The sequence below is a fragment of the Folsomia candida genome, unplaced genomic scaffold (genome assembly GCF_002217175.1).
Source record: "Folsomia candida strain VU population unplaced genomic scaffold, ASM221717v1 Fcan01_Sc003, whole genome shotgun sequence".
Lineage (NCBI taxonomy): Eukaryota > Metazoa > Arthropoda > Collembola > Entomobryomorpha > Isotomidae > Folsomia > Folsomia candida.
The window spans coordinates 10,599,661-10,617,609 of NW_019091195.1; the positions used below are offsets into that span (position 1 = coordinate 10,599,661).

The 17,949-nt window shown below is 35.2% G+C and overlaps 4 protein-coding genes across 6 annotated transcripts; 2 read left to right on the plus strand and 2 right to left on the minus strand.

Annotated features, from left to right (window-relative positions):
* Positions 1 to 1,468: 1,468 nt before the first annotated feature.
* Positions 1,469 to 3,382, minus strand: LOC110845823 (lysozyme). Its single transcript, XM_022092339.2, has 8 exons — positions 3,056 to 3,382; positions 2,913 to 2,968; positions 2,752 to 2,834; positions 2,628 to 2,680; positions 2,524 to 2,564; positions 2,371 to 2,403; positions 1,908 to 1,942; positions 1,469 to 1,840 (listed from the first exon to the last, which is right to left on the minus strand). Exons 1-8 carry the CDS (start codon positions 3,186 to 3,188, stop codon positions 1,720 to 1,722), a joined length of 555 nt encoding a protein of 184 aa, XP_021948031.1. The 5' UTR covers positions 3,189 to 3,382; the 3' UTR covers positions 1,469 to 1,719.
* Positions 3,383 to 3,677: 295 nt separating this feature from the next.
* On the minus strand, positions 3,678 to 4,957 carry LOC110846166 (probable elongation factor 1-beta). The gene is made up of 6 exons (XM_022092817.2): positions 4,762 to 4,957; positions 4,600 to 4,686; positions 4,378 to 4,501; positions 4,213 to 4,304; positions 4,049 to 4,136; positions 3,678 to 3,958 (listed from the first exon to the last, which is right to left on the minus strand). The coding sequence occupies exons 1-6, from the start codon at positions 4,839 to 4,841 to the stop codon at positions 3,791 to 3,793; spliced, it is 639 nt and encodes a 212-aa protein (XP_021948509.1). The 5' UTR covers positions 4,842 to 4,957; the 3' UTR covers positions 3,678 to 3,790.
* A 122-nt stretch (positions 4,958 to 5,079) lies between these two features.
* On the plus strand, positions 5,080 to 13,218 carry LOC110847794 (ATP-dependent helicase brm). Of its 2 annotated transcripts, none has more exons than XM_022094788.2 (33): positions 5,080 to 5,223; positions 5,354 to 5,588; positions 5,688 to 5,753; positions 5,830 to 6,001; positions 6,080 to 6,284; positions 6,371 to 6,459; positions 6,554 to 6,954; positions 7,046 to 7,195; positions 7,306 to 7,552; positions 7,631 to 7,772; positions 7,859 to 7,940; positions 8,000 to 8,061; positions 8,125 to 8,220; positions 8,294 to 8,340; positions 8,410 to 8,540; positions 8,636 to 8,833; positions 8,921 to 9,132; positions 9,232 to 9,402; positions 9,494 to 9,510; positions 9,668 to 9,774; positions 9,852 to 10,024; positions 10,089 to 10,122; positions 10,214 to 10,348; positions 10,423 to 10,570; positions 10,655 to 10,803; positions 10,892 to 10,982; positions 11,105 to 11,351; positions 11,442 to 11,500; positions 11,575 to 11,642; positions 11,721 to 11,789; positions 11,895 to 12,012; positions 12,094 to 12,278; positions 12,856 to 13,218. In XM_022094788.2, exons 2-33 carry the CDS (start codon positions 5,385 to 5,387, stop codon positions 12,955 to 12,957), a joined length of 4,377 nt encoding a protein of 1,458 aa, XP_021950480.1. In that variant the 5' UTR covers positions 5,080 to 5,223; positions 5,354 to 5,384; the 3' UTR covers positions 12,958 to 13,218. The 2 variants fall into 2 exon arrangements, with proteins under 2 accessions (XP_021950480.1, XP_021950482.1); XM_022094790.2 differs by having other exon boundaries at positions 5,691 to 5,753.
* Positions 13,219 to 13,315: 97 nt separating this feature from the next.
* On the plus strand, positions 13,316 to 17,435 carry LOC110847795 (NADH-ubiquinone oxidoreductase 75 kDa subunit, mitochondrial). 2 transcript variants are annotated; one of them, XM_022094791.2, is made up of 15 exons: positions 13,316 to 13,623; positions 13,743 to 13,850; positions 13,927 to 13,951; positions 14,031 to 14,143; positions 14,216 to 14,301; positions 14,364 to 14,497; positions 14,578 to 14,688; positions 15,178 to 15,296; positions 15,375 to 15,584; positions 15,648 to 15,929; positions 16,008 to 16,386; positions 16,472 to 16,647; positions 16,701 to 16,908; positions 16,985 to 16,999; positions 17,107 to 17,435. In XM_022094791.2, exons 1-15 carry the CDS (start codon positions 13,462 to 13,464, stop codon positions 17,166 to 17,168), a joined length of 2,190 nt encoding a protein of 729 aa, XP_021950483.1. In that variant the 5' UTR covers positions 13,316 to 13,461; the 3' UTR covers positions 17,169 to 17,435. The 2 variants fall into 2 exon arrangements, with proteins under 2 accessions (XP_021950483.1, XP_021950484.1); XM_022094792.2 differs by having other exon boundaries at positions 13,927 to 13,944; positions 14,024 to 14,143.
* Positions 17,436 to 17,949: the final 514 nt, after the last annotated feature.

Below are 17,949 nucleotides of genomic sequence, written 5' to 3' on the forward strand. Positions count from 1 at the left end.
GTTATTTTGTTGAATATGTTAAAAGCTGGCGATATAAATTTCCAAATTTTTTTGGACTTGCAAAAACAAATAAACCCAACAATTTTGAAAAATACATAAAATACACTTAGCATTGATCATTATATCTTTTTTCATGAAAAATTGTGAGTTTCAATTTTTTTAAATTTTCGCCCATTTTGTTGCAATGAGATAAAAAATTATTTGAAAACTTTTTTGCAATGCTTAAATAAAACAAGTTTAAAATTTAAATTTTATTAAAATTTCAAAAAACGACGAAATTCAAATTTAGAAAATTTTGCAGATTTTCTCAGTTTGGAAAAAGTTGGCCAATGTTTGCATGAATTTTTGTGCATGTTGGTAATCAGCATGAAATTACGGACAGGTATATAATTTATAAACTTAATTTCATTATTCTGAAGGCTGTTACCTATGTTAAAAGCATTGGAAAAATTGGAAGTTTGGCGCAGCTTTCGCCAAAAATTTCACAAAAACGTGATTTTGCACCGTTTGTCCTACGACAAGGTTTTAGTTACACTCAATTTTCTATCAATTAAGACCATCCGAAAGGAAATCGAGATGTGACAGTACTTAAGGTTTCCTTGTAAGTATGCATTTACCAAAAACTTAAAAAACATAATAAAAAATTAAACTTTAAGCAAGGTCCCAAAAAATTGGAAATCTTAGTGAGGCAGTGCAGTCGCAACTAATAAGAAAAATTAGATTACATAATTTTTCCATTATCGCTCTCGGTACCGTTTTTACTGGATCCACTATAAATTTTGTTTAGTATACGCATGAATTTTTACATTTATTAAATTAATCGAGATTTGAAGAACACGTTTTTACTAGTAAACGAGAAGTTGAAGTTTTAGGTTTACAAAAAGTTTCAAATCTATTTCCGATAAATTAATTTGGATATCCTATTCGTATTATGATGACCAGACCTTTCAGGGGGGCCAAATGTTTTAATGCTACCAGTAAGAATGTTATCGAGAGCGGTGATACAAAAATTCTGCAATCTATGTGATTGCACTGCCTCACTAAGATTTCCCATTTTTGGGGGCCTTGTTTATTAACTGAAGTAAAAGTAACAATACCCATATAAACAAAGATTTATAGATTTTATGATGTCATAAACTCAGCACAACTAGGATCTGGAATCACGCATGTAGCAGCTAATGACTAATTAATGTTATAACACCCACTTATTTTCTACAAGATAAATGCTTCCTCCAATTACTCTTAGGTGATTATGTATAGTCGGTGCTCAAGACGTGTTCCAATTGTATAACTTCCAAGTACAAATGACTCATGCAATAATGGCTGTAAAATAAAATTGAAGTTGTCCAACAGGTTGCTAATTTGCAAACATGGGATCTTTGCATATGTATGTTTTTTGTATGAGGTTAGGGTTAGGCATACCTGGCTGGACTTGGACTCAGACGCTTGATAAAAAACAACTACTAACTAGAAATACCTTTAGTTCACCTTTATTATTTATATATTATTTGTGGTGCTATGTGTTTCACGCCCATGCCATAAAATATCAGTGGTAAGTAAGTGGTAACAAAGGGAATTAGAAATTACAAATAAATATAAAGTGAGTACATGTTGTGAACCGGATCCAATTCCAACTTTTTTGTAGCGTGCCTTAATTAATACAATATGTACATACATCATCATGGGCAATGATGATCGCCCATCTAAACAATAATTATCTTATGATGCATTGAGCTGGAGAACAGCATCATAACATTTTCTGAATCGTTTAAAAAAAGGCGTTGACGTGACCCTTTGGTTCGAACAGTCGTCTGCTCCCATGAGATGCGTCCTGCCCATGCTATATTTTTATAATTAATATGTAGTGCGAATTGTAATTAGCACGAGAACAAACTGAAGAAACTTACTCGTCGCAGTCAATTATCCCATCATTATTGCAGTCCTGCAAAATTAGACAGACAAACAGGATGTTATTAAAATTAAAAAGTGTCTTTGGTAGTAATTTGTATCCTGTGCTTGATAGTGAAATTATTCGATATTTGTAGCAAACTATACCACATTAGAATGAGAAAAACAGCGGAAATGAGAGTGAATAGATACACCCATATTTATGTATAATAAGCAGAATAATTTTGAATTGGCAAGGAATGATGAACAGAAGAAGAAGCTATTCAGCTACTGTATTTACATACATATGAATTATGTCCTTGGTTTGTAATAAAATCAGTAACAAGTAATTAGGAAGCAACTCAACATACATACATATTTATATTAAAAATGAAGTTGAAGTTTATGGCCACCCATGTGAGATAGATTTGCACACACTCGCAAAAAATCCATACCAAAAATTAGCAAAGTATTGCAACTTACCGTTTGATATCTTAGCATGTACGTGCGCACCGTCTGACGAAGAAAAATGATACACATTTTAAATAAAACTAGGTTTATAATCAATATGTCATGGTGTATCTGCATGTATTATGTAATGCATGCACGACGTGCATGTATGTACATTTATTTTACCTGTGCTGCACATATCGGATCGGTAGCACAAGCAAAGAACGCTAAAACATATATTTCCAATTACATTTATCGCAACGACAAATGATATGCAAAAATTGTAATACCTCCGTCTCTTGATGGCTCGTCAAATTTAATGGTGAGTTGACCTGCGTCAAGCCTACAATTTTAAACAAAATAATGTTTAGATCACAAGAATTCTTTTGTGTTGGTGCATTTGTACAGTCTCACCAGTATGGTTTGGAAATTAGAAACGGTCCACAATATTTATCACTGCTAATGCATCTGGTGGTCAAGTTGCAATTAGTAGATGCCTGAGATTTTAGTAGAAATTTAATAATGATAAATATATACCCATATGCACATATATATATAATTTAATAAATATTTGCCTGGCAAATGCAGGCTAAACAAGACTCGGTCATGGGATTTATTCCACGCTTTGAACCTAATCATGAAGACGATAAAAGTTAAATATGCAAACATACTGACTAATTAATGACGATATGAAAAAATGCCAAACACGAATTTTTACTTGAGTCTGGAAATTCGCTATTAAAAAAACCCTGCTCATTTCCAAAATCTTGTTGCGGAAATGATAACGCCACAAACATAAAGTTGGCTGCTACGAAGAATAAGAGGAAGGTGACGCTGTAAATCCTTTCCATGATGACACTTACTACCTGCAATATCTTTTAAAAAACTTGGCACAACTTTTAACGCGACGTCAAATTTTAAAATTTTCTCCGTTCCTTGTTGCACTATTTTGCACTACTTTATTAGGAAGCAACAGAGCAAAAGTGGTCTCATCCTCTTTCAATCAAGTTTACTACTGGGTACCACGCACTCATCACCAACACCTTATAATACTAGTACCACCAATCATTATTCCCAGACTCAGGAAAGAAACTACTTGTAACTTTACTAACGAAGTAAGTCCTATGTATCTTATGAGATAAATATGGAATGGGTAGTCGATCCAACTGCAGTTCATTTATACAGGTACCGAAAAATAACATGTTCAAGAAAATTGGTTTCGTCTGCTTCTGAAGTGTTATGTAAGTAAATAGTGGGTGCCAGTACCACTAGTATTAAGGAACGCCATCGTGCTTATTTGTGCTTGGTGATTATGAAATGAAAGAAATGAAGCAATAAAATTACCAGTTACTCTTCCTAACGAATTAAGAAGAACACACTTTTATTTCACAAGTTAAATGAACCAACTGCTGAAATTTCAAACAATAATGCTCAAATCTAAGCATATAAATGTTTAAATTTTATTGAACGCAGCAATGTCAACCGACTGAACCAAGTCTTCAAAGTTTTGGATGTCCTCGGTTAGTTGTTCAATCGAGATTTTGTCATCTTCAACGACACAGATAATCTGCAACTTTTTAATCCCATATCCGACCTCCACAAGCTTTGAAACTCCCCACACCTGTGAGATTTAAATGATACATACTGTACGAGTTCATTCAAAAAAGAGATAAATGCACTAGTTAAGTATGCATTATGTATGACGACTTACAAGGCCATCCATTGAAATTGATCTAACCAGTCGTTCCATTTCTTTCATGTCCGTTTCATCGTCCCAAGGTTTTACATCCAAGATCACACTGAAAAGATTATAGTAACTCAATAAGTTAATGCTCCAGACTTAAAGATTTAAAAGTAACTTGTATGTAAAGTAACCTGCTCTTGGCGATTGGGCCTGGACCTTTCTTTTGCTTTTTTTCCGCATATTCCGCAAGTCTTTGCTCCTTTACTTTCGCTGCCTCCGCGTCCTATAATAATAAGATAATAATTTTAACGACATAACCCCAACTGACTTTGTCAAGTCATAAATAAATAACAAACCTCTTCATCATCAGAAACGAAGAGGTCCACATCGTCATCATCATCTGCAGCAGCTGCAGCTTTTTTTGCAACATCTCCTGGGAATTTGTTCTTCAAATCGCCAAAACTTTTGATATGGTTATACCTTACAAGAGGAGCCATTATTAATTGTTAGTATTAAATAGTCACATAGAACGCATCATTATAATTTATGAAATATCATGAAACTAAAAAATGTCTTACCATCTCAGCACGTGGACGTACTCGGATGAGCTAGGTGAAGACTTAATTTGTTCGAAAACAGCCGTATCCGACTGGCTGGGCGAGTACCTGAAACAAATTCAGAAGTATATTAAATAAATTCCGTATTTTTTCAAGTTTTGTAATTTTAAGAACAATATATACCCGTCAATGTAGCTACGAGTTTTCAGATGATCGTTCAATTTTTTAAGGCCAGCAACACCAGACAGATCTCCGAAAGCCATTGTTCACTTCTAAAGATTTTTGGATCAGGAATTTCGAAAAATGTAGAAATTTGGAGAGAGCGAGATGGTAGCCGGTCGAAGTGTGTGAACGGAAAGGACGGTTTCATGGGGCGGACTGATCTCCGCGTGGTCTCCTTCCATCCATCCAAAAACCCAATCAGCACTTCACAGCCATCTTCACCTCAAAATCCCACTGCCTTCAAAACTATAAACTTTCAGATCTCAAAATTAACAACATTCTCGACTGGAAAGTGACAGTGCATTTGTTAAAAATTTAATTACAATTTAAAATTATTACTACGACTGTGAGAGGAACTCAATAACCTGAGTTTGCTGGCGTTCGCTCATTACGATTTTTGCTATAAAAGCAATAGGAAAATAGGTACGTTGTGCAAGCTAAATTCAATTTGATAATGAAAGTAAATAATGAATAATGTTATTTGTAGATTATTATTTTCCTAAGATTTTCACCTGCAAGTTTGTGCTTATAAATTATGATTAACATTTTCCAGTAATGGAGTGGTTGTAAGCGCTTGATTCACTATGATGATGGGTCCACCCACCGCAGGGGGACCGTACTTCCATCCTTCCCCTGCCTACCCTTCGCAGGAAAGTGCAAATGCGCTGCAAAGGGCGATCGAGTCGATGGAGGAAAAAGGTCTTCAAAATGATCCGCGATATGCTTCGCTTCTAACATTGAGGGCAAGATCAATGCATTCTCAAGATCAAGGATCTCAGTTTCGTGCGGTGAGTTGCTACTTTAGGAGGATTAACTTATTATTAAGTTTTGTTATTTATTTCTATTGTAAATATGTGATATGTAATCATTCATTAAATATATGTTAGCAGGTTGGAGTAACTGCTGCACAAGCACTGCTTTCCACAACAGCAAATGGTGCATTTAAAACAAATGTAAGGTTTCATCATTTTATTTAGCCAATAATAATAAATACGATTAATTAACTATACTTTAATTCTCCTATTTCAGTTTAGTCTTCCACAAATGCAGCAATTTAAGGCGCAAGTGATGGCTTACCGATTTTTATCTCGGAGTCAATTTTTACCTCTAAATGGGCAAATATTAGCGGCCGCTCAAGGCAAACGGTTTGACTCACCACCTACTCCATCGCCTGCAGCTCGCAATCCGGTTCAACAAATTGGTCAGTGGTTGTCTTTTAGTCTTTTCAAGAAAGTGATATGAATTAATTTCTCTTGTGTATTTTTTATGTTTTGTGTAGGAATTCAAAATGGTCCAACCACTACTACTTCAACATCAGCATCAGTTGCTACCGTACAGCCCCCTGTAACTAGTCCTCAAACGCATGGCGGTCAAGCTAAATCTCAAGCATTAGTAGCACCGGCTCAAAAGCAAAACCGTTTAACACCTCTGGAGAAACCGGCAGGTTTGGATCCAGTGTTGCTTTTAAATGAAAGAGAAAACAGGTAAAGAAGAATATTTTTTAATGCATAGGGTTTAGCGCACCTTGTGCCATTATTAACTAAAGCTGCTTATTATTATTTGTTTGAAGGTTGGCTTCGAAAATCGTATGTCGTCTCCAAGATTTATCAGATTTACCTACAAATATGACAGAAGACTTGCGATGCAAAGCACAAATTGGTATGCCAATGGGTTTTTGAAGCACGCAATATATAATATAGTATACACTTGTGGCGTGCACATGTTATTGATTTTATTGATGTATTTTTTACAGAGCTCCATGCACTGAGGCTTTTAAATTTTCAAAAACAACTTCGACAAGAAGTGGTGAGTTGTATGTCTAGGGATTCTACTCTTGATACATCGACAGAAATCAAAGCATATAAACGCACGAAACGTCAAGGGCTAAAGGAAGCAAGAGCAACAGAAAGATTGGAAAAACAGCAAAAGCAGGAAGCTGAAAAGAAACGTCGGCAAAAACATCAAGAGTTTTTAAATGCTGTTCTTATGCATGGTAAAGATATGCGTGAGTTCCACAAGAATAATCAACTGAAGACGAGTCGTCTCAATAAAGCCATGATGATTTATCATGCCGGTCAAGATCGAGAGCAGAAAAAAGAGCAAGAACGCATTGAAAAAGAAAGATTACGCCGGTTGATGGCAGAAGATGAGGAGGTACGTACCTTTATTTTCAGACGGGTTTTTACCATCTAAGAATATATACATGAGCCGAATTTGCACATTATTTATTATTTGTTTTATTTAGGGATATCGGAAACTTATTGATCAGAAGAAAGATAAGCGCCTGGCATTTCTACTTAGCCAAACTGATGAATACATTGGCAACTTGACTGAATTGGTACAGCAACACAAAACTGAGCAGCGTAGAAAGATCAAGGAACTACGTAAAAAGAAGGTATGGAATTTGATAAAAAATTGATAATAGTGTGCATATCAATTCGTACATGATGTCAATAAGTTCTGTACTTGAATATTTTGAATTGACGTAAACCTAATCTGTTGTAGAAGGAGAAAGCCATTGAGCCAACTGAAGGAGGCGACGATGAGAATTCTCAAATGTCTTCAATGGAAAAACGGGTTAGTGTTGTAGACAGAGAAACCGGAAAAATATTGTCCGGCGAAGATGCACCGACTTCGGGAGAACTTCAAATATGGTTGCAGTCTCATCCCGGATGGGAAGTTCAAGAAGAATCTGATGAATCTGGCGACGGTGAATCAGATGATGATCTTGACCCTTCGGCATTAGTCACAAGTATATTATTCTCATTATCCTTTTTGATGTATTACATGCATATTATATTTTATGCACTAAGCACTGCTTATTGTACAGATGTGAAACCACCTGTTGTGATCCTCCCTGAAAGAGATTCTGAGGAAATTGGAGAAGAAGTAGCAAAGGAAGTTATCCAGCAAGCTAAAGCTAAAGTTGAAGATGATGAATATAAACAGCAAGGAGAACAAAATTATTACACGTAAGTATTCAATGACCTTTGCTTAGAAGGTAGATCAAGTTTTATGATATTTTTAAATGGCAATAATGGCATCCGTTGTTTGATAGAATTGCCCACACTATTCACGAGCCGGTTACCGAGCAAGCCAACATGTTGATAAATGGAAACTTGAAAGAATACCAGATAAAAGTAAGTTTGTATATTACTTCCAAAATATATTTGCTCTAACTAATTAATTACTGCATTAGGGTTTGGAATGGCTTGTTTCGCTGTACAACAATAATCTCAACGGTATTTTAGCCGACGAAATGTGAGTGCAATTAAAAGCAATTTTTGCCATTTTTTGTATAATCAATACCGAGTTCTATTTTAGGGGATTGGGCAAAACGATACAAACGATAGGCTTATGTACTTATCTTATGGAACGCAAAAGGAACCTTGGACCGTATTTAATCATTGTTCCTCTTTCGTATGATTCAAATTATAAACTTCCAAAGATTTTCCATCATTGTTATTACCTTGTGTTGCTATAAAACTTGCAGAACTCTTTCTAATTGGGTCTTGGAATTTGAGAAGTGGGCGCCATCAGGTAACAAATTTGCATATAAACTTGTAAGCTAATTTCAAATCTAAAACTTAATATAACTTGGCATTTCAGTTCAAGTGGTAGCTTACAAAGGGTCCCCTCTACTTCGGCGACAAATTCAGACTCAGATGAAAGCCACGAGGTTTAACGTTCTCCTGACCACATACGAATACATCATTAAAGATAAAGGAATTTTGTCCAAAGTAAAATGTTTTTCTCAGTCTTTGTTTTTTTGTATAAGAAGTTGACATACACAATTTAGCACACTAATGATGATTATGTTTAATTTATTTTCTAGATTCGTTGGAAATACATGATTATTGATGAGGGTCATCGAATGAAGAACCATCACTGTAAACTGACTCAAATTTTGAACACTTACTATATTTCTGCTCATCGGCTTCTTTTGACTGGGACACCACTTCAAAACAAATTGCCTGAATTATGGGCTTTATTGAATTTCTTGTTACCCTCAATTTTCAAATCATCTTCCACTGTAAGAATAAATTTAGAGTTTAAAAGAATGTTACTGCATTAGTTGGACAGATGTGAGAATATATGTATGAATGTTTCTAACGTAAAGTTCGAGCAGTGGTTCAACGCTCCATTTGCCACAACAGGAGAAAAAGTTGAGCTGAACGAAGAAGAAACCATTCTCATTATTCGTCGTCTACATAAAGTTCTTCGACCCTTTTTGCTACGTCGACTCAAGAAGGAAGTAGAATCTCAATTGCCGAGCAAGGTTGAATACATTATCAAGTGTGAAATGTCAGCTCTGCAGCGAGTTCTGTATCGGTATGTATTAAATTTTTCTAACTAATATTAATCATAATATTTTTCTTTGCTATTAAAAGAAATAATGTTAACAATTTCTTGTCTAATGTTGTCGTATAGGCACATGCAGAATAAGGGTGTTATGTTAACCGATGGGTCTGAAAAGGGAAAGAATGGGAAAGGCAGTGCTAAAGCTTTGATGAACACGATTGTCCAGCTAAGAAAGTTGTGCAATCATCCATTCATGTTCAGTCATATTGAGGACCATTACATAGACCAACCAACCTACGCGTAAGTGAATTACTCTTTTGTTCAAACTGGATTTTCTTTCAAACGGATTAGTAATTAACTTGATTGGGTTAAATTATTCTTATGCTTTTAGAGAGGAACTTTTTCGAAGTAAGAAATGTCTGTTTATAAATGTCAAGCAAGTTAAAAAAACATATTTCCTATTGTGCACGGTTTGGGAGGACATTTTTCAAAATACAATTTATTGATAGCTTTCGGATCTTGGTCCTTGTTCATATTTATAATATTTTGTCTTCCTTTTCAACAGCTTCAGGAAAATTTGAATTACTGGATCGGTTGTTACCAAAGCTTAAGAATAGTGGACATCGTGTCTTACTTTTCTGTCAAATGACCCAGTTGATGAGTATTATGGAGGTAATGTTTTTCGTAATACTATGAATAATTATTATGCAATATTAATAATACTTATTCATAATAATAATTGCATTCAGGACTATTTTAAATTTCGAGAGTGGAAATACCTTCGACTAGATGGTGGAACAAAATCTGAAGATCGAGGGGACTTGCTCAAGAAATTCAATGCTCCTAACTCGGATATTTTCATATTCATCCTAAGCACACGGGCTGGTGGTTTAGGTCTTAATTTACAAACGGCCGACACTGTGTAAGTAAACGTAGTTGCTAACGTGCGTACTATTTTTTTAAAATATTCTATTTTGACTTGTTAGAATTTTATTCGATTCGGATTGGAACCCTCATCAGGTCAGACCTCGCTGTATCAACATAAGCGTTGCCCTCATCATTTGATTTTGTTTTTACTAATATATGAAAAATTACATGCTTTATTTTTCAGGACTTGCAAGCACAAGATCGTGCTCATCGAATTGGTCAGAGAAATGAAGTTCGAGTATTGCGGCTCATGACAGTGAATTCTGTGGAAGAAAGAATTTTAGCGGCCGCTCGTTATAAGTTAAACATGGACGAAAAGGTAATTTTTTTGTAAAAGTCAGCCTTATTTTACCAGTTTAAGTTTATTCTGATTGTTTTTTTTTGTGTAATTAGGTTATCCAAGCGGGAATGTTTGATCAAAAGTCTACTGGTTCGGAAAGAAAGGAATTCTTGCAAAGTATTCTTCAAAATGATGATGGTGACGACGAAGAAGAAAATGAAGCTCCTGACGATGAAACGATTAACTTTATGATTTCAAGAGGTTAGTGTTATTCTAATAGGCAGAATTTCAGAAGTGGAGTTTAAAATTTTATTAATTAAAATTTATTGTTAAACGGAACCCCAGCCCCAGAAGAACTTGAATTATTTACCAAAATGGATGCGGACAGAGAAAGAGAAGATCTTCAACGAGAAGAATCACGAAAGGGAAGACTGATGGTTGAATCAGAATTGCCAGAGTGGCTTCTACGGGCTGACGAAGCAGAAGCTGCTGGGGTATATTGTTATTATTAGTAAACTATTTTTAGGCCTGGTTTAAACCATATGTATATGACATTAATAATATTAATAATTTTACAAATAGAATAATAATGAAGATGAAGAAGATGACGAAGAATCCACTAGTGGGAAGAGGCGCATAAGACGGGAAGTTGATTATGGCGACTCATTGACAGGTTAGTATAGTCGGGATTTAAAAGTACTACACTATTAACTGGGACCATTCGCTAGTTAAATCAATTAGCTGCACAAAAACTTGAAATGCATGAAATTAAAAAAGACTCGTAAAAAATTGCAGAGAAGGAATGGTTAAAAGTCATTGGCGCCATGGAAGACGAAGGCGAAGAAGATGAAGATGCCAATAATGGAAAACGACGGAGAAGACGTAAACGTGGAAAGTATGACGAAGAGGAAAATCTCGACGATTCAACTAAAAAGTCTAAAAAGTCAAAATCGGAAGGGGAGTCTAGTCAAAAGAGAAATGACGAGGGCCTGAAAATGAAAATGCGGTGGCTGATGCAGATTGTTATAGATTATCAAGATAGGTATGTTCTAATTATTTATTAATAATAAATTATTATTCTTACATGTCATATGTTTCATTTTATATAATTTTGTAACTGAATTTATTTAAGTGAGGGTAGAGTCCTGAGTACACCATTCATGAAACTTCCTTCTCGCAAAGAACTACCTGGTAAGTTTACTGCTTTGTTACAATTGCTTTAAATTTGTGCATGCAAAATTAATTTGAGTAATTAATGGATTAAGGTTATTACGACATCATAAAGAAACCATTAGACATCAAAAAAATCATGTCTCGAGTGGAGGATGGAAAGGTTTTTTTAATGCCACTTTATAAATGTTACTATAAGATGTATTAGCCACTAAGATATTATTACAATTTTTATTTCCAGTATAATGACCTTAACGATTTTCAAAACGAATTTATGAATTTGTGCCAAAATGCTCAGCAATATAATGAGGTAAGATATAAAATTTTAGTAATTTTGCATATTACTAAAGATATTTACAATGTGAATAAGTATTTAATTAAACTGTATAATTATCTTATGGTTTTGATATTTTAGGATACGTCGCTGATATTTTCAGACTCAATCGTTTTACAGTCGGTATTTCTTAACGCCCGACAGCGTATTGAGCAAGAAATTCATATGGAAGAAAATGCTTTAGATCAGCGGGGGAACGGTATAATGCTATTACTTGTTTGTTAAATCTAATTGTTCTTGACTTGTTTCCCAAATTTTTTATCTCCGCTGAATTTTATAGACGAGGACGAAGAGGAAGAAGATCTCTCAGAAGCTGAGCCGGATAATGACACATCATTGAAAATGAAAATCAAGCTGAAAAAGAAAGTTGGTGGAGTTAGTACTGCAGAAGTTAGTCGCCCAAAACGGAAACGGCACAGCCGCCGCTACCAGGACGAAGAACCTGAACAAGACGAATATGAAGATGTATATCATTATCAAATTGAGTGATGCTTTTGTGGTGTAATCTTACTTATAGGTTGTGGTGGTGGTGGCCTGCTTTGACAACACTACATATTATTCAGTAGATGGCTTTTTGATTTTCAATTTGCTCTAAACAACACTTTGTATTGTATTTTACTATGTACATATTAACACAGCCTTATATCATCTCTTATATGATATTTATATTCCAGTACATTTTATTATTATTATTATTTTGTTTTAACAAGTTTGTACTTCTATGCATGCCAATTGAGTGTTGACCATTCGTATATTTTTTTCCTTTTTCACCTGATGTATTTTTTTGCAGAACAATTATTTTGTGCTATAAAAATTTGTTGTTTCTCTTATTTTTGTCATGTTTTTAATATTTTTATTGTTTGCATGGGTAACTATAACCTAGTTTGAGCCAAGTGCTTATCAATGGACATGCATGTATACAATATTTGTTCATACGAGAGGTTGTTGTATCGGATGATAACATAACGCAAGTTATGTAACTCATAATCCAGACCGTTGAATTATGTTGAATTAATTTATATTTAATTTCATGGAACGGCAGGATGACAACGGAAGTGGACGGTCATCCCGTAGCTCATCGCGAGGAGTTTCCTCGCCATCACCCGCTGCAGCCGTAGGAAGTCGACGAAGCTCCAGAATTTAGCTCCAATGTTATTCCAGGAAGAAAGTAGAAAAATAGAGCAGAGTTACATTCCAGAAGAATACTCATAACTTGTTCATAAGTTACGTTCTTCATTATTCCGTGAAATTTATATAACAAACATCATAATCTCAGTAATTAGCTTACTTACTATACCTATATAATAACGAGTCTGTAGATGCGTCGTTGTGTAGTTCTTCAGTCATTTCTCCCTAATATCCTTGTTTTCCGTAAATGCAATAAATGCAAGTAAAACTAAAATAATTTAATTGTTTAAGAAACTCATGAAAATAAATCAACAATTTTCATAAATACTTAAATGGGGAAAGTTGCGTCTATGTTGTGGTGTGACTTTGGGGCAAATGAGAACGTGGGAGAGATCGAATTCTCTGCCGAGTCAAATAAATTAAAAGTTGAAATTTTCCTAAAGTTTCCTAAACCCACATTTCCGAAAGAAGGTATAAATAAATTTTCAGTGTTTGAGCGAGTCACTTGAGCGTGGTGAAGATGATGCGGATGCCGGTGACCGCTGTGCTGCGGAAGGTGTCTCGTGTCCCAGCTGTAAACAATGCCAGAATCTGCGCCTTTTCCTCAGCTGCGCCCGAAAAAGTTGAAGTATTCATCGACGATAAGCCCGTGATGGTGGAGCCTGGAACAACGGTACTTCAGGTGAGTGGGTCTTGTGTGACTTATTTTTTGCTCGAGTAGTGGATAATTACTATTATTACATATGACAAAATAAAAATATACCGCAAACAAAAACAAAACTCTGTTTGACTTTGATTTAGGCTGCAGCACTCGCTGGTGTGGAAATTCCACGCTTTTGTTATCACGAACGGCTTTCAATTGCAGGAAACTGTCGAATGTGTCTAGTCGAAGTGGAAAAGTCTTTGAAGGTAGGAATGACTTCACTATTTGTTTTATACTTCCATTTAGTACGTGACATTTTGATATATTTAAATGAAATGGTAGCCCGTCGCCTCTTGTGCCATGCCAGGTAAGAAAAATAATCGTAATCTTTAGATTTTATTGCATAAAATATGTGACTAGTATAAATAATGATTGAATTATGCCAGTTATGAAGGGAATGCGAGTCAAGACCAACTCGGAATTCACAAGGAAAGCCCGAGAAGGAGTAATGGAGTTTCTGCTGGTGAACCACCCATTGGATTGCCCCATTTGTGACCAGGTATGGTTTAAAAATTGTCTTTATAGTTATAAATTGATGCTAAAAAATAGAATGGTTGATTTTTTAATTTAGGGTGGTGAATGCGATCTACAAGATCAATCAATGACATTTGGGTCAGACCGGTCTCGTTTTACGGATATTAACTTCTCTGGAAAACGGTACGCAACGGGCTTTTAATTAATTGAACGTAATTATATAGTGTTTTTTGATGAGTTTCCAGAGCTGTTGAAGATAAGAATGTTGGCCCACTCATTAAAACGATTATGACTCGATGTATTCATTGTACTCGGTGTATTCGTTTTGCATCCGAGGTTGCTGGTGTAGACGATTTTGGTACAACAGGTCGTGGTCAAGGTAAGACAAAGCACTATTGGAAAGAATATGTACTATTAATAATATGAATAAATAATAACTTTAATATGTTTTAAACCAAGATATGCAAGTTGGGACCTATGTAGAAAAAATGCTCATGTCTGAAATGTCGGGAAATATTATCGATTTGTGCCCCGTTGGAGCATTGACATCAAAACCGTATGCATTTATGGGTAAGAAATTATTAATTGGAAAGTCCACATATTTTATTTAGGCTTCATTACACAATTCCATTCACGGAAAAAAACTCGTCATTGAAGATGATTTATTTTGAATGAGGAACATTGGTAGTACTGGAGCTATCTGTAATTGATTCATTCTTTGATTCATTACTACTCATATGTAATTGATGTCATTACAAAAACATACGTGTTAACAGAATTGTACATTCCTTCAGTTGCACTTTTTCCTCTTAATCTGTGAAGAAATAGGCCGACTGTCGCTTGTGAGAGTGGTTGGCCGTATTTTACAAAATAATAATCACAAAAAATCTATTCATTGTTAGAATTAGAGTTATCGGACGACATGGTTGTTTTAATTCAGATATATTTATTCCTAGCTTTCGATACACACTAGTATCATCTTCAGGGACAATATTTGAAATCGAGAAAACAAGATTGATTTCACTCACAATGCTAATTATTGTTATTATTTAATTTCAGCCCGTCCATGGGAGACAAGAAAAACAGAGTCAATTGATGTTTTGGATGCGATTGGATCTAACATTGTGGTGTCTACTAGAACGGGAGAAGTTTTGAGAGTGATTCCTCGGCAAAATGATGTAACTAAATTAGTGCAATTATACTGATGATGAAAGGATTTCTGTGTTAATTTTTAAATGATTGTATTTTTATTGTAGGATGTTAACGAGGAATGGATATCTGACAAGAGTCGATTTGCCGTTGATGGATTGAAGAGGCAAAGGCTCACTGTTCCATTGTTGAAAAATAGTTCTGGACAACTGGAGCAGGTAGAGTGGGAAGATGCACTTGTGAGAGTTGCTCAGGCCCTCCGGTCTGGGAAGGGAAACCAGGTTGGAGCAATTGCTGGGGGATTGGTGGATGCTGAGGTCACTTTTACATTAAAATGTTACTCAATGTAAAACACACTTTAATAAAATTGTGTACTTCAGGCTTTAACTGCTTTGAAGGACGTACTGAATAGGCTTGATTCCGAACTTTTGTGTACTGAAGAAATATTTCCGTTGGATGGATCCGGAACTGATCTTCGATCAAACTACCTTTTGAATTCCAAAATAGCAGGAATTGAAGAAGCTGATATGGTTCTGCTGATTGGAACTAATCCACGATTTGAAGCCCCTCTTTTGAACACCAGATTACGAAAAAGTTGGATTAATAATGATTTAAAAGTAGCAATGATTGGTCCCAAGGTTGATCTTACCTACGAATATGAGGTATTTATCATCCCATAATCACAATCAAATGATCAGTAGAATTTGTTCCTCAGGTTGTCTTTACTTTAATTGTTGCAGCATCTGGGAGACAGTCCTAATGTTATTGATGCAGTCATAAATGGGAAAGACGCCTTCTCGAAAACTTTAAACAGTGCAAAAAAACCAATCATTATTGTTGGCTCAACCGCCCTTCAACGTTCGGATGCAGCTGTAATTTTGTCTAAAATTCAAAAACTCAGCTCATCGCTTCGAGCTAAAGGCCAGATTCCATCGGATTGGAGAGTTCTTAACGTGCTTCACCGCGTAGCTTCACAGGTTGCAGCTCTTGACATTGGTTACTCTGCTGGTGCACAGAAAATCAGGGATGCAAAACCAAAAGTGTTGTTTATGCTTGGTGCTGACGAGGGTGTAATTTCTCGAAGTGACTTGGCTAAAGACTGTTTTGTCATTTATCAGGGTAACCACAATATTACACGAGTATTTTTAATTATATATAGTTGTTCGTTTAATTGGCCAAATACTTAATTCATCTTAATGCATAGGACATCATGGAGACAGAGGAGCAGAGATAGCTGATGCAGTTCTTCCTGGTGCTGCATACACTGAGAAGCAAGCGACGTACGTTAATACAGAAGGTAGGAGTCAACAAACCACGTCAGCAGTTAATCCCCCTGGAATGGCGAGAGAAGATTGGAAAATTATCAGAGCGCTGTCTGAGGTATTTCAGTGTCAAACAGTTTATTTTAAATACTGACAAAAAATATTTTTTAGATCATGGGAATAACCCTTCCGTATGACGACCTTCATGAAATTCGCAAACGAATGAATGAAATATCTCCAAATTTAACACGATACGGAGATGCCGAAGACGCAAATTACTTTGCCCAAGCGACAGAGCTGGGAAATTTAATTAATAAACCTGCTGACTCGTCCCCCTTTAATGTTCCCATGAAACAGCTCGAAGATTTCTATATGACAGGTGGGTAAAATAAATTCTACACATTATTTCGTAAAGGTCACCTTATATTTACCTGATTTGTATTTGTTTTGGACAGATGCAATTTCTCGAGGTAAGTATATTTTAAAAATATTGAAATTGTATTAATATTACTGAGACTTGGTATACTGATTTTAATTGTGCAAATCTAAATAAAATCTTGCAAATATTATTTTTCAGCATCTCCAACTATGGCCAAGTGCATACAAGCAGTAAAGAAGCAACGAGAGTCCAAATATTAGCATTAGTCGTCATCTACGAAATAGTTAAATATCTTGATTTTAAATTATATAACCTGGTCTTTTCCTAAATTATTACACAATGAATTTATCGCCATATAAATTGGATTTACCATGCATGTGACGCAATAGTTGTTGCATAAAAACGTATAAAAATTAATAGAAAACGTCAATTTATTTGGATTTAGCCCACCATATGTCGTAGAAATTTATCAGTTATTCTGTAAATGAACATTGTATAGAACTTAAATAAAAGATATATAACATGTCCGCCGTTTTATTCAATTTTTAATTACATGATGTAATTGTGGCGTATTTAAAATCCGACACTGTTCTTGTGTTCTCTACAATATGCTAATAATATTCCCATTGGTGCTTTTCTACTTCAGCTATAATTTGAAGATAAAATATATATGACCCTTTACAATCTATTATTTTGCTGAGTCAGTAATATTTTATGCTTGTGTCCGATGACGGAAGGATTATTACCAACTTGTCCTGGGATAATATTCTTAATTGTCATCAACTTTCAGATTTATCTAGCATGAAAAATTTCAATTTTTTAGACCAATTTCAATAAGCAGTGTGAGAGTCACCCTCCTACTGGCAAATTTCTAAAAATTTCATTTATATTCGCAAGTCGTCCTTAATGACAAATTTAAGCCATTTCCAGATTTAAAAAAAAACTACTGTGGGTCACCCCATCGGGTATTTGGGGTTGATAATTTTTTAGATCGACGTCCCTTAGTTGCTTCCAAGTAATTAGCAACTTCTTGTACCAAAT

What these genes read in the sequence shown, in the direction of transcription:
- LOC110845823 (XM_022092339.2), bottom strand. Translation starts at nt 3,188, where the DNA reads ATGGAAAGGATTTACAGCGTCACCTTCCTCTTATTCTTCGTAGCAGCC. An exon ending in TAGCGAATTTCCAGACTCAA is followed by an intron (nt 2,969 to 3,055) that starts GTAAAAATTCGT and finishes CTTCATGATTAG; the next exon opens with GTTCAAAGCGTGGAATAAAT. An exon ending in ACATGCTAAGATATCAAACG is followed by an intron (nt 1,943 to 2,370) that starts GTAAGTTGCAAT and finishes CTAATTTTGCAG; the next exon opens with GACTGCAATAATGATGGGAT.
- LOC110846166 (XM_022092817.2), bottom strand. Translation starts at nt 4,841, where the DNA reads ATGGCTTTCGGAGATCTGTCTGGTGTTGCTGGCCTTAAAAAATTGAAC. An exon ending in TACGTCCACGTGCTGAGATG is followed by an intron (nt 4,502 to 4,599) that starts GTAAGACATTTT and finishes TCCTCTTGTAAG; the next exon opens with GTATAACCATATCAAAAGTT. An exon ending in TCGTTTCTGATGATGAAGAG is followed by an intron (nt 4,305 to 4,377) that starts GTTTGTTATTTA and finishes TTATTATTATAG; the next exon opens with GACGCGGAGGCAGCGAAAGT.
- LOC110847794 (XM_022094788.2), top strand. Translation starts at nt 5,385, where the DNA reads ATGATGATGGGTCCACCCACCGCAGGGGGACCGTACTTCCATCCTTCC. An exon ending in CAATCCGGTTCAACAAATTG is followed by an intron (nt 6,002 to 6,079) that starts GTCAGTGGTTGT and finishes TGTTTTGTGTAG; the next exon opens with GAATTCAAAATGGTCCAACC. An exon ending in TTTAGATCAGCGGGGGAACG is followed by an intron (nt 12,013 to 12,093) that starts GTATAATGCTAT and finishes TGAATTTTATAG; the next exon opens with ACGAGGACGAAGAGGAAGAA.
- LOC110847795 (XM_022094791.2), top strand. Translation starts at nt 13,462, where the DNA reads ATGATGCGGATGCCGGTGACCGCTGTGCTGCGGAAGGTGTCTCGTGTC. An exon ending in AAGTGGAAAAGTCTTTGAAG is followed by an intron (nt 13,851 to 13,926) that starts GTAGGAATGACT and finishes ATGAAATGGTAG; the next exon opens with CCCGTCGCCTCTTGTGCCAT. An exon ending in CGCCTCTTGTGCCATGCCAG is followed by an intron (nt 13,952 to 14,030) that starts GTAAGAAAAATA and finishes GAATTATGCCAG; the next exon opens with TTATGAAGGGAATGCGAGTC.